This window comes from Sinocyclocheilus anshuiensis, unplaced genomic scaffold (genome assembly GCF_001515605.1).
Source record: "Sinocyclocheilus anshuiensis isolate Anshui unplaced genomic scaffold, SAMN03320099.WGS_v1.1 scaffold47, whole genome shotgun sequence".
In the NCBI taxonomy this organism is placed as follows: Eukaryota; Metazoa; Chordata; class Actinopteri; order Cypriniformes; family Cyprinidae; genus Sinocyclocheilus; species Sinocyclocheilus anshuiensis.
In genome coordinates, this window is record NW_015551047.1 from 68,518 (window position 1) to 83,068 (window position 14,551).

At 36.3% G+C, this 14,551-nt stretch overlaps 1 protein-coding gene across 2 annotated transcripts in view; it reads left to right on the top strand.

Annotated features, from left to right (window-relative positions):
• The window catches only part of LOC107661818 (adhesion G protein-coupled receptor L1-like), a 39,698-nt gene extending 26,191 nt beyond the window's left edge, over window positions 1-13,507 (top strand). For both annotated transcript variants that reach the window (XM_016451583.1, XM_016451582.1), the window contains 9 exons: window positions 484-522; window positions 2,062-2,242; window positions 3,494-3,616; window positions 4,333-4,538; window positions 6,683-6,856; window positions 7,114-7,323; window positions 10,697-10,917; window positions 12,720-12,786; window positions 13,412-13,507. In XM_016451583.1, coding sequence (XP_016307069.1) covers window positions 484-522; window positions 2,062-2,242; window positions 3,494-3,616; window positions 4,333-4,538; window positions 6,683-6,856; window positions 7,114-7,323; window positions 10,697-10,917; window positions 12,720-12,786; window positions 13,412-13,507 — 1,317 coding nt within the window. The remainder of the gene's footprint in view (window positions 1-483; window positions 523-2,061; window positions 2,243-3,493; window positions 3,617-4,332; window positions 4,539-6,682; window positions 6,857-7,113; window positions 7,324-10,696; window positions 10,918-12,719; window positions 12,787-13,411) is intronic.
• Window positions 13,508-14,551: the final 1,044 nt, after the last annotated feature.

The window sequence follows — 14,551 nt, forward strand, 5'->3', positions numbered from 1 at the left end:
GACACACACATAGATAGATAGATAGATAGATAGATAGATAGATAGATAGATAGATAGATAGATAGAGAGTATATAATTATATATTTTAATTATTAGTATATAATTATAAAAAAGTTATAAATTATATTACAGTTTTATATAGTTGTATGTAATTAATTGTAAAATCAATTTTAAAAAGTATTACAAAGTGTGTGTATACACACAATTTATATAATATATAAATAAAACCAATAATGTTATTTCACGTAATATGTTCTTTCAATTGAAGCAAAATTGAATCTGAACTTGACAGCATGAATTTTTGATGGATGGAAAATAACTTTTAACACCATTCTTTAAGTATGCAAGTTAATTATAATAAATGCATAGTAGTAGTAGTATTTTTGTAAGTTGCATTTGATATTGACTCAAAATCAGTTTGAATGGGCAAGACTCTTCTTCATGTATGTGTGTATCTGAAAGTAGTTTCATTGTGTCTTGCAGTGGCAGAAGAGAGAGAGGACCTGCCGGGCTTATGTTCAGGTATTGTGCAGCGTTATCTGTATGAGTTCACAGACACACTTCACCTCTCGTATCTCTTCTTATCCTCCGTATCACTGCGCACACATACCGGTGCTTGATTCCTATCCCGCACTCGACTGTGAGCATTTTTCTACAAAACATTCTAGGGAGCCTGTATATAAAATGCATTATAAAGATATTAAAATACAGTCAGAATTTCCTTATAATACACCTGCACTGTTCAGTGCTGGTCTTGAAGGGCCACTAGACTAAAATACTGCAAAGAAACAAAGGGAAATAGATACGAAAGTATTGTGCATTAACATCAATTAACACAATTTGCTACTTTCTAGTTTGTTTTAGGTGGTATTACGTCTCATTCTTGAGAAAATTTGATAAATTGACAGAAATCTGTGGTGCAACTCAAGTCATCTATATTTTTGGCCCAATTTCCTTTAAGAGTGTGTACATTTTTAATTCATATAGACCACTGTTTGGGGTCAGTATATTTTTAAAGACAATTAAAACTTGAATTCAGCAAGGATGCATTCATTTGATCAAACGTGACCGTAAAGACAAAATTTAGCAAAATATTTATATTTCAAATAAATGCTGTTCTTTCAAACTTTCTATTTATCAAAGAACCCTGAAGAACATGTCACGGTTACTTTGGGGACCAATTCTCGCTATTAACTAACTATTAACTACCACTTTTGCCCCGATAAACTCCCAATTTGCTGCTTATTAATAATAAGGTAGTTGTTAAGTAAGGGGTAGGATTTAGGGATCTAAAATATGGTCATTAAGGGATCTAATATAAGGCATTAATATGTGCTTTATAAGTACTAATAAACAGCCAATATGCTAGTAATATGCATGCTAATAAGCAACTAGTTAATAGTGAGAATTGGTCCCTAAACTAAAGTTACCTAATTAATAATAATAAATGTTTCTTGACTGCTAAATCAGCATTTTAGGACTGACACTGAAGACTGGTTTAATAAACTTTGCCATCAAGGGGATAAATACATTTTCTTAAATATATATTAAAATAAAAAACTCTCGTTTTGATTTGATGAGGTCTTTTAACATAGTACCATGAAGTATTATATTACATTATATTGGTGGTTACTTTTAATGAAAAGATATAATGCATTACAGTATGGCATTATGACTGCATTCATTATGCATAACATATACAGGCGTCATAGAAAGTGCCATCCATATTTTTTATTGCATATGCCTACCTTTATTGCATATGCCTACCTTTTATTGCATATGCTTACCAATTTTAACTGCAGCTGGTTTGTTGTGTGTCTGTTGGGTGTGTGAGAGAGAGAGAGTGAGAAAGGGAGACTTCTAGCAATCTTGCCCAAGGCTTTCTTTTAGCACTCTTCTAATTTACAATAGCCTATAAGATGTTGCTCCTTAGAAATAAATTTCAAGCGTTACGTAAGATTCACAGATGTGACATTCACAGAGAGTCGTATTTTCTCATCTTTGATGTCGAGTGTAATTATGATGAAGTGTAAGTGTATTTGTTTGTGCATGTGTGCGCAGGCGGTTGTGCAGACTGTGGATAATCTTTTGCGTGCCGAAGCTTTAGAGTCATGGCAGGACATGAACAGTACGGAGCAAGCGCACACCGCCACCATGCTACTGGACGTCATGGAGAAAGGAGCCTTCCTGTTGGCCAATAACATGTACAATAATCACTTCTCAGACCATGCTGCCAATGTCGGTGAGTTTGTGTTGACGAGAAACTAACTGGCTTTGTGTTCCTAGTAAAAATGAAGGTTTCAAAAGAGGGTTTTCACACTGATGCCATAGAAGAACTATTTTGGGTTCTCCACAGAATCTTTGAGTGAAATGTTCTTAAGAGAACCATCTTTTGTGCAATGAAAAGGTTTCATGGATGTTAAAGATTGTTCATGGAACCATACCTCTAAAAAATGCTGGGTTAAAAACAACCCAAGTTGGGTTAAATATGGACAAACCCAGCGACTGGGCAGTTTTATTTAACTCAACTATTGTTTAAAAATGACTCTATGTCTGGCTTAAAATGAATCCAAAACAGGTTGGAAATTAACAGTCAGACACTTTTTTTACTAGAGGCATTAGTAATAATCAAAAGGTGAACATTTATTAATAAGTGTTTAATAAATGTTTAGTATTTCATTATTTATTAAACGTATTAATAAATGTTCGTTTATTAAATATATTAAAACGTGTTAATATCCAACCTATTTGGGGTTCATTTTAAGCAAGAATATATAGTAATTTTTATACAAAGACAACTACCCAGGCGGTTGGGTTAAACATTTAACCCAACCGCTGGGTAAAAACAACCCAATCACTGGGTTTGTCCATATATAAACCTTGTTTAATAGTTATTTTTGATTTTTACTTTATTTTTGTATTCAGTGTTCAAAACTTTAATGTTTTTGAAATAAATCTTGTTTAATAAGTCTTGTAATGATTAAAAATACAGTAAATATTGTGAAATGTTATTACAGTTTATAATAGCTGTTTCATATTTGAATATATTTTAAAAAGTAATTTATTCCTGTGATGACAAATTTTCAGTGTTTAAAACTGTGCTGCTTGATATTTTTTGGAAACTGATACATTTTTGGAGGCAATCTTTGATGAAGGCAAAGTTCAAAAGAACAGCATTTATTTGAAATAGAAATATTTTGTAACATTATAAATGTCTTTACTCTCACTTTTGATCAATCTGATCAATTTGTGTCCTTGCTGAATAAAATTATTCATTTCTATATAAAAAAATAAGTCTTACTGACTTTTTAATAGTAGTTTATAATGTACAGAATACAAAATAAATGAAGTTTATAGTGCCCAGTTAAATAACTCTTTGTAGCTTTTGACTACTACTTCAAAATGAGTAACTTTTATTGTAACCTTTCAGGGCTTTTTTTGCTGTGTTATTACAGTTCAAACTCTCACAGTGTGTGTTTTTGTGTGTCTTCAGATCTAGAGGTGCGCGTGTTGAACACAGAGACAGAGTCTCAGGATTTGTCGTTCCCTCAGAACGGTCCCAGTGACAGCAGCATCCAGCTCTCGGCCTCCACCTTCAAACAGTACAGCCGCAACGGTCAGTCACAGCTCTCTCTCTCTCTCTCTCTCTTCTTGCCCCTTCCATCTCGATGTGCGACTTGCCCCCGTGCAGTTTCACTGAAGCTTAGCGAAATTTCCACTTCGGTTTACCCCGTTATTGGTTGATAATAATAAACCTAATCAGATTAACAAAAGCGCTGAGACCATTTCTTCCCTGATGGTTTCTTAACGGAGCTCTTAATCGAACAGCCCGAGAGGCGACTAGATTACTATCATTTTCAGGCTGACAGAGCAATCTCGGCACTCTTTTCTTTTCTCCTGCTTCTCTCCTTCCTGTCCCCTCCATCTCTTAGCCATCTTATCCCGCCATCAGCTCTCCTACTCCTCGCTTTTTCCACCATTCCCGCGTTTACCCTCTTTTTGAAGCCACGTCGTCGTTCTCGTTCTCGCTGCTTCTCATCGGGGACAGGTTGGGCGGGGGGATGTGAGATTAGTATGATTGAAACAAACGCACATGAAATATTCATACGGAAGAAACGGAGTGAGTGAGTGCTGAAGGGATGAATGTTCCGTTGCCCTCCATATTAAAATTCTTTCATCCCCCGATCACTCACTCACCCCCTCCCAGCCCAAATCATTTTAACCTTCACTCAACTCACTCTACCGCTCCCTTTTTCCTCTTAGTTGTTATTCATATCCTTCCGCCACTCAGTAACTCTCTCTTTCTTTCTTGTGCTGTGTTTCTCTGTACAGGCCAGGTAAAAGTGGTCTTTGTGCTCTATAAGAATCTGGGTTCGTTCCTGTCCACTGAAAACGCCACCGTGAAAATGGAAATGGAGGCGGGGCCTGGTGGGCGGGGCCTGGCAGTGAATTCACACGTCATCGCAGCGTCGATCAATAAAGAGTCCAGTCGAGTGTTTCTGACCGAGCCTGTGGTGTTCACACTTAGACATTTACAGGTACATAAAACTCACACAGTCACACACAAGCAAACAATTACTTTAGAATTTCATTACATTACATTTAGTAAACAAGCAAGAAAACATTAGTTACTTTCACGCATGGGGTTACATTCGCGAAACATAAACACATTTCTGTGTAAATTATCATTTTTTTGCATTATGATTATTTCATTATCCCTCACTTCCCCTAAAATCACCTTTCCTCAGACCTCAGTACTTCATGTACACTACTGTTCAATATTGTAAAAACATTTACATTGTCTTACAATTCAAATAAATGTTGTTCTTTTGAACTATATATTCATCCAAGAATTGAAACAACTGTTTTCAACATATACAAAACGTTTCTTGAGCAGAAAAGCAGCAAATCAGATGAATATAGAATGATTTCTGAAGGATCATGTGAGACTGAAGACTAGATTAATGATGCTGAAAATGCAGCTTTGCATCAAAGGAATAAATTACATTTAAATGTATATTTATTTTATTTTATTTTATGTATATATATATATATATATATATACACTGTTGAACAGCATATAAATAAAGCATTGAACAGCATATAAATCTAAACTTCATAATGTTACCGAATGGAATGTCGATCCAGTATGGAACCAATCTATTCCATTTTTTTTTATTATTATTGTTCTGAATCGGATCTAGACATAGTATTTTACAAAAGCACAATGTTTTGTTAAAAATGTTGCTTTTTTTCATTAAACTTACCCATATTCAAGTGTTAATAAAAAAGATTGCACAAAGCTCGAATAAAACGTTTTGTTGTTGTTGTTGCAGAGGCTCTGTTTGTTCAGATATTCATACAACTAAATATTCAGGGGGCCATTAAACATCTGTGAAAATGATAAAAAATGCAGGCAGTGGCTGACAACTTAAAAATTATAAATAAATAAAAACACTGACGAGGAAATATTTAAGTGGCTAGCAACACCACAAAAAAGCTCTTCATTTAATACATGTGTGTTTTGCAAATTACCGTTATTTTGTCAACACTGCAAGCAGAAGATCAGTTTGAGACCATCATCCTGTAGTGTCAATGCATTCATCAGCGTGACTGCTACAGTACATGTATCTGCATATTTATAATGAATATTTGCTGTGACAGAACTGCACACATTTGTGAGCAAATGGAAGCAGCAGGAAATTGCTCGTGCCCCTTAATATATATATATATATATACACTGTTGAACAGCATATAAATAAAGCATTGAACAGCATATAAATCTAAACTTCATAATGTTACCGAATGGAATGTCGATCCAGTATGGAACCAATCTATTCCATTTTTTTTTATTATTATTGTTCTGAATCGGATCTAGACATAGTATTTTACAAAAGCACAATGTTTTGTTAAAAATGTTGCTTTTTTTCATTAAACTTACCCATATTCAAGTGTTAATAAAAAAGATTGCACAAAGCTCGAATAAAACGTTTTGTTGTTGTTGTTGCAGAGGCTCTGTTTGTTCAGATATTCATACAACTAAATATTCAGGGGGCCATTAAACATCTGTGAAAATGATAAAAAATGCAGGCAGTGGCTGACAACTTAAAAATTATAAATAAATAAAAACACTGACGAGGAAATATTTAAGTGGCTAGCAACACCACAAAAAAGCTCTTCATTTAATACATGTGTGTTTTGCAAATTACCGTTATTTTGTCAACACTGCAAGCAGAAGATCAGTTTGAGACCATCATCCTGTAGTGTCAATGCATTCATCAGCGTGACTGCTACAGTACATGTATCTGCATATTTATAATGAATATTTGCTGTGACAGAACTGCACACATTTGTGAGCAAATGGAAGCAGCAGGAAATTGCTCGTGCCCCTTAAACGTGAATTCTTCTCAACATGTTGGAACAGACAAATCCAAACATAATTCCTTTTGTCGCTTCTGTAACACGTCTCGGTACTCAAGAATCAATGAGAGATTTATTGTTTATAATTCACTCTAATTGTGCTGCCTTTGCAGAAACTGCTATTTCAGACAATAAAGTGAAAATCAATTTGGAAGTGCTAGATGGTCCCTGACCATGAAGGCTTCGCACATGTCTCCTAAACAGAAAACATTATGTGTGAAAACCAATCTTTTCCGGTCTCTCTGTTGGTTCTTCTTTGCAGCTGGAGAATCATTTCAGCCCAAACTGTTCATTCTGGAACTACTCCGAGCGTTCGATGACGGGCCAGTGGTCATCTCAGGGCTGCAGGCTGATGGAAACCAACAGCACACACACAACTTGTTCTTGTAGCCATCTAACCAACTTCGCCGTGCTCATGGTACACCACGAAACTGCCGTAAGACAGATTCCTTCTTTACATTCATCACCTGCTTGCAAACAAATCTGAATATAGCTCTCATGCACATAAACAACTTTTCCGTTTGCACACAGTCTGTACGACAAACACACATATCTGTACACATAAGAGCAAAATACACAAACAAACACACTGCAATTTCAGCTTGACATTTCCTGGATTTTCATAAGTCACTCTCCCTTAGGCAGCCTATCCGTTTATACCATATCCCTTATCCATCTCTCGGTCTCTCTCAGTATCCAGGCAGGATGCATGAGTTGATCCTCTTTGTGATCACATGGGTGGGTATCGTCATTTCGCTGGTGTGTCTCGCCATCTGTATCTCCACCTTCTGCTTCCTGCGAGGCCTGCAGACTGACCGCAACACCATCCACAAGAACCTGTGCATCAACCTCTTCATCGCCGAGCTCCTCTTCCTCATCGGCATCGACAAGACGCAGTACCACGTGAGTGGATTCGTGATCTATATTAAGAGGAGAATGCACTAGGAATGAATTTCACCCACTGATTGTAGTGTTTATGTGCACCCACTGATAGAACATGCTGTCTGCATTGTTTTAGCATCTGATTAACTGAAGGAATTAAATGCAAACTGCATTAAGTGCAGGTAATTTGCATTCATTTGCATGCCACGGTTCAGATGAGTTCTTGTTCTGAGTGCTCGGTTGTGGAGGATGCAGCAGACTATCACAATCTGACGTACTTTACTGGGGTTTCATTCCCCATGTTCTTGCTCTCTGATCTAAATGAATACTTTCATTCAGCAAGGATCCATTCAAATAATCAAAAGTGACATTAAAGACTGTCAATTAAAGACTGAAAATCCTGAAAAAGCAGCACAGCTGTTTTTAACATTGCTAATAATAATAAATGTTTCTTGAGCAGCAAATCAGCATATTAGAAGGATTTCTGAAGGAGCATGAGACACTGAATACTGGAGTAATGATGCTGAAAATTCAGCTTTGATCACAGGAATAACTTACATTTTAAAGTATATTAGAAGTAGAAGTCCGTTATTTTCATTTGTAATTATAGTTCATAATATTACTGTTTTTACTGTGTTTTTATCAAATAAAAGCATCCTTTGTGAGCATAAGAGACTTCTTTCAAAAACATTAAAAAATCTTAATGACTCCAAACTAAGTGAATGGTAAAGTATATAAAACAATACATTTCAGAAACACAAACATTACACTTGTAGCGTGTTATTCACATGATGGAACATTTTTGGAGCTAGTGAAAACACTTTCAGGATCAGAATCAGAATCAGAATGAGCTTTATTGCCAGGTATGTTTTCACATACGAGGAATTTGTTTTCATGACAGAAGCTTCCGCAGTGCAACAGAATGACAGCGACAGAACAAAAACACAGATAATAAAAGAAGAATAAAAAAATAAAAAATAGAACAAGTAAATAAGGAATAACAATATATAAATTGACAATTGTATGTGCACTCTCACTCTGACTTTCTAAAAAATTGCCTCCAGGCAACATTATGCAACTCTGCTGTATTATATGTTGATTATGCATTTACTGCGCATTTAAGCTGCTCCTCTGTTGATTCTTTGGGGTGTAATTTTTACTTTGAAGCAAGCAACATTAATTAGATGAGTTTTAAGGTTATTGTTTTAAATTGTTGATTGTCAGACTTTCCGAACATCCCAGCAATAGGCCGTGTCGCACTATGAGATCTCTGTTGTCATTAGTATCAGACTGCATGACAGTAAAAACAAGAAGATTCATCTTCAGTGCTCCTGTTGGTTTTTCATTTGATGGTCATAGAAGAAGCCACACTGCAGGACTGTGCCTCAAAACTTCTGACATTGATAGAACCCCATTGAAGGAAAATGTAATCAGTTGTCTGCGAATATGTCAAACTAGCGATCTAAGAATACAGATATCGGCCTAGGATCAGAGGAATCTTAGGATTTTCTAAATTTGTCTCAGGCGGCCAAATTGTGGACAAAATAGCACAATGTATACCCGGCTTAAGTTGGTTTCTTCTCTACTCCTGCTTTAACTGAAGTGTCATGTCTTGTCAGGGATGGGGTCATCTTTTTTTTTATTTTTTTGGTTGGCCAATTAAAACAGAGTTTTACATTGACCGCTGAAAGCATATCTGCTGACAGTTGGTGTTGATGAGGTTTGTGTTTTAGTCAGCCAACCAAAAACGAAAACCCTACTGAAACAACACTTCTGAGGAGAAGAACAACCAATTAAAACATTAAACACTGTGAACGATTTAAAGCTGCTGAGTTCACATCGAAAATTATACCCTAAATTATCAGCTCTGCTATGTTTTCTGATTCAAGAGCAGCTGATTGAATGCAGAATCAATATATCATACAGCAATCTTCAGAAATGAAAATGAGCATGGACACGTTTTAAGATGATTAGGATATTGTGACTTATTAGTTTCATGATCATACAAATTGTGATGCCTTTCACATCAGTCTATTGACATCGAAAGTTCCCTGTTGAAAGCAGTGGTGTCATCTGATTGGCTGATTTAATGCATCTCTTCCAGAGTTCAGGCTGCATTAGTATGCTGGCAATCGAAATCATTTTACAAGGTGCCAAGGTTGCTACAATGAGCTCTTCAGAAGAAGAACTTGTAGCTGGATAACGTTTGCAGGTTTTTTTTTTTCTTTTCTTTTTCAGAAGATATCGTTTTTTATGAGGCACTTAACAAGTAAATGATAAATCCATGAGCAGATCTGTATCTTCCGCTTTGCAGGGGCGTAGAAACAATATGTAAAGTGTGGGGGCTGCATTATGAATCTCATCAGCCTCTCTTTGCAAGTATGGTTGCCAAGTTGCTGTGGATACATTTATACAAGATATGATTTGAAAGCTTAAAAGCCAAACTTTCCAGACACGTCAGTCACTATAAAATATACACAAGTCATAAAAATGTCATTATTAAGCCGAAAACTTGCGGCAACTACGAATATAAATTTTTTTTTTTTTTTTTTGTCGAAGACTACTTCTCTTCTGTTGTTCACTTCTTCTCTCTTAAGAAATTTACTTCCTGTCAGGCTCAGCGCACAAACTGTGCCAAGCACGACTTGAGTCATGCATATTAATAATGTTATGTGACGTTCGCACTAAGTGATTTGCTGAAAGGTGGATGTTTTTAGGTGAGTGCACTTGCAATAGTGGGATCACTGTTTGCCGCCTGCACATTCGTTCAACCAGTCGATTGGCAGATGCTTCTGCTGGGAGTCCTTTTATGTGCCGGCTACATTTTCTTTTACTTCACACTGCAGCCCAGCAAAATAAATCCCTTTTAAATATGATTATCATCTGAAAACAGAGGAGGGATGATGCATTTATTATGTTTTTTTAAAGTGTTGGAGGACAGAGTTTTATGCTAAAAGTCACTTAAAAACAACATGTAATTCACATCAGAGGGTCTCAGAAGTAGGTGCTTCTGGACCAAAATAAAGTGCAATGTGGATCAGACTTAATGGGATAGTCCCCCCAAAAATGACTGAACATGAAAGAAGATATTTTAAAGAATGTTGGTAACCAAACAGTTTCGGTTCCCATTGACTTCCATTGTATTATTTGTGCAAAACGTTGAAGTCAGTGGTCATCAAGCCTGTTTAGCTACTCACATTCTTCCAAATATCTTCTTTTATGTTCCACAGAAGAAAGAAAGTCATACAGGTTTAAAAAAAAAAAAAACACGAAGGGGAGTAAATGATCATTTTTGGATGGACTGTTCCATTTATGTTCATAGTCACTATGCACTATACTTTGTCTGATATTTTTCTCACTAACCTCCTTTTCCCTCTTTTTTGTCCAAATACAGATTGCATGCCCCATTTTTGCGGGCCTGCTGCATTTCTTCTTCCTGGCTGCGTTCTCCTGGATGTGTCTGGAGGGAATTCAGCTGTATCTGATGCTGGTGGAGGTCTTTGAGAGCGAATACTCCCGAAAGAAATACTACTACCTGTGCGGCTACTGCTTTCCTGCCCTGGTGGTGGGCATCTCGGCAGCCATTGACTACCGCAGCTACGGGACTAAGAAAGCGTACGTGTGAAGCAGTCTATTCGCACTCGGCCATACAAGGGCCACTGGTTTTTGAGCAGGGGACACGACCCCCTCTTTAAACCATTTGTTTCATTTAAATGGATTCCAGCAAAATGGCTCTCTGGGAGTTGAAATTCCATATAGTGCAGTATCATCTTTCACTAGGAAACATACACTGGTATTATGTAGTTTGGAGTTCAGTTGGATGATTGGCCGCTGACATGTGATCCTAGCCTAACCAAGGTCATCATGTGAATTATAAATTAAGCCAGTTAAAGATGTTGCAAGCACCTTTTTTTGGAATAGCATGCATAAATCTGACAGATCCTGCCCTGATAATTCACTTTACAAGAACACATCTCAAAGCTGCATCTCACATTATTTTTAACATTACATCAGAAAACTAATCTTATGTAGGGTTTTGACGGTCATGGAAACCTTGGAAATATTAGGGTAGTGTTGTCACAGTACCAAAATTTCAGTATTCGGTACCGATACCAGTGAAAATCCACGGTTCTCGGTACCAATTTCGGTACCAAAGCAAAACACAAAAACATGCTAATTGAACAACATTTTTATTAATAACGTTAAACAAAAATTAAATGTACAAAACCAATGCGAGCGGATCTGACACGCATCATATTTTCTCTCAACTATTTTTACCTTTTCTGACCCACTTTAGGTCTTAAAGTCTCCATTAATGAGCTGACGAGTTAAATCAGGTGTGTTAGATGAGTGAGACAGTGCTGGGCTGCTCTAGGACAGTTTTGAAAACCATTTCAGAGACATGTTCTTGAATGTGACTCATATAAAATATATTACATACATGCACAGTTTTAAGGCAGATTTAATCGCCTTTTGGTAACTTCATGACTTAACTAACCATGACATTGCATGCATGTAGTTTATTTCTTGCTTTGATATGAAAGGATACAGGCTCGTTTGACTCGCGGCTGCGAGCACAGTACCGTTTCCACGCTCGTTTGACTCACGCCTGGCGCTAAAGTGAAGTGGAGCGCGCGTTTGAAACGTCGTTCTGCGACTGAATAAATGCACTTCTTGTCAAGAGAAAAAGTGACAGAAGCAGCAGTTGTGAGTGGCGTGGCCAATATATATATATACAGATTTTGTTTTAAAATGCTTAAAGTAATACTAATGACAATTTTTATTGTTAAATCTTGACTATTCACAAACAACTAGAAAAAGTTATGGTTAAAAAGTTATATAAGTCCATTATTCAAAAGTGTGGGAGCCCTAATTTTACCTCTTTGTGTTTGCTAACATTGGGTTGACTGTCATTACTTTGAGGGGGCAGGGTTTTGTTTAGAAGGCGTGGTCTAATTTATTGTCTAGCGGAAGTTAACAAAATCGCTTACAGCACCTTTAACTGAGCTGATTACTGTGTGAGCGTGTGTCGCTCTGTTAGTGTGCACGCAAGTGTGTGTTGGTCTGTGTTTATGTGTGTGCGACTGTGGAAAAATAGCACAGCTGCAGACTTTTGAATGTTGACTACAGTGCAGAAAATGAGACGCTGGCTCAGTGCACTAATGATTAAAAACTGAGCTTAACCTTCAACTAGACTTTTATTGCTCTTTTATTAGCTTGTTTTTATGCCAAAAAATGTATCGGCATCTCGAAAGCAATAATATTTTAAGATGTCTTGCAATTATTTCAAAGCATTCGATGATCAGTAATGTGCTACTTCATAAAATGCATATGTGATTTTGCCTGTAATGAAGTGATCATTCTTTGAACAGTGAAATGTTACTGATGAGGTTATCGTGTGTGTGTTTTGTGTGTAGGTGCTGGTTGAGGGTGGATAACTACTTCATCTGGAGTTTTATCGGCCCTGTGTCCTTCATTATCATGGTATTGTTCTCTCCAAACATTCAGCGCTCTCTCTGCTTTGCTCAGAGTTTGTTCCTTTTTTTTCTCTCTGAAAAGTGCTGCGCTAGTCATATCAAACAAAGCACTTTTGTTCACCTATGGATCTGTTGCTGCTGACGACTATGTTTTGGCTGTAATATGCTTTATATGAGTGTGGAGCTTAGATATGGGAACTTGCTGACATTTTCGTAATTACAATATATTTTACTAATGTGTTAGCTCTGTTTTTGTTGTTATTAGTTTGTGAGAAAAAAGTTTTTGTTTTTTTTAATATAAGTTCTTTTCTTACTTGCATTGGATCTCTCATCTAACACAAACCAAGTAAATGTCTGTGTAAATGTTCGTATCACCAAATTGTTGCATTTAATTGCAGCAATTTAAGATAGAATGATTTCACGAACAATTTACACTGAAATTCTGCTTGTGTTTTATGAATGAGGCTCATTGTTAGGAAGAAAGCCATGGTTTAAATTATCTTTCCAGTGTAGACATTTTCTAAAGGACTTGTCCTTTTTATATAGCCAATAGGCTTTAATTTGTGTCACAATGACTTGGAAGTTAATGACTTTAAGTTACATTTTTCTTTTGTCTTACCTTTGACCTTTAGTTGAACCTGGTGTTCCTCATGATAACACTTCACAAGATGGTCCGTAACTCTTCCGCCCTCAAACCCGACTCCAGCCGCCTGGACAACATCAAGTGAGAGTCTTCCACTGCAAAAATGCACATTATAGTCACATCATCTATGATGTTTTTGTTGTATGTGTATGTATTGTGAATGTATGCATGTTCTCCTTCAGGTCCTGGGCTCTGGGGGCTATCGCACTGCTCTTCCTTTTGGGTCTGACCTGGGCCTTCGGCCTCCTCTTCATCAATGAGAATACCGTCATCATGGCATATCTTTTCACCACCTTTAATGCCTTCCAGGGCATGTTTATCTTCATCTTCCACTGTGCTCTGCAGAAAAAGGTCAGTGCCATTAATGTTTCATACCCAGATAATACTTTGGGGAAAACATTTGCTGCAAAATTTCCTTAGAAGTTATCTAAATATGGAAAAAGACAAAAATGGTGGTGTCATCACAGGTTAAAACAAGTTAAAAATGCTCTTTTAGGAATACTTTTGGGTTAGGATTCATCTGTGATATTATTAGTTTTATAATTAGCTTTACTTAAAGGTGAAGGATGTAATTTCTGGACGATTATTGGCAACAAAAGAAAAATACTAATTGTTTTCAAACAGGTTTTCAAGCACTCCATCTGTCATTGTTCGGTTAAACAAAGCCCTGCCCCCAAACACACGCCATTGGTTGAGCCCTGTGTTGAAGAAGCAGTTTTTAAACTCTAGCTTCCTGTATAAAGTAATTAAACAGTTGTCAAGCTATCTGAGCTATTAACAAAAAGTAGTTAAATGCATTAAGATTTCAGAAGAATGTAATACTATATGTAATACAAAAGAATGTAATATATATATATATATATATATAAAAATATAGTCACATTATCTTATATATATATATATATATATACATATATATATATATATATATATATATTCATTTTCATTCATTTGTACAATTAGAAAAAATTTTATCTGACTAAATAGCTTGTTACTGTAAAATATACAGTATTTTCTGTCACATACCAAAGTTAGTGATTTAAAGGGGTCATATGATGCGATTAAAAGTGTGTTACAAGCTCTTGGTGCATAAAGAAGATCTGTAAAGTTGCAAAGACTAAAGTCTCAA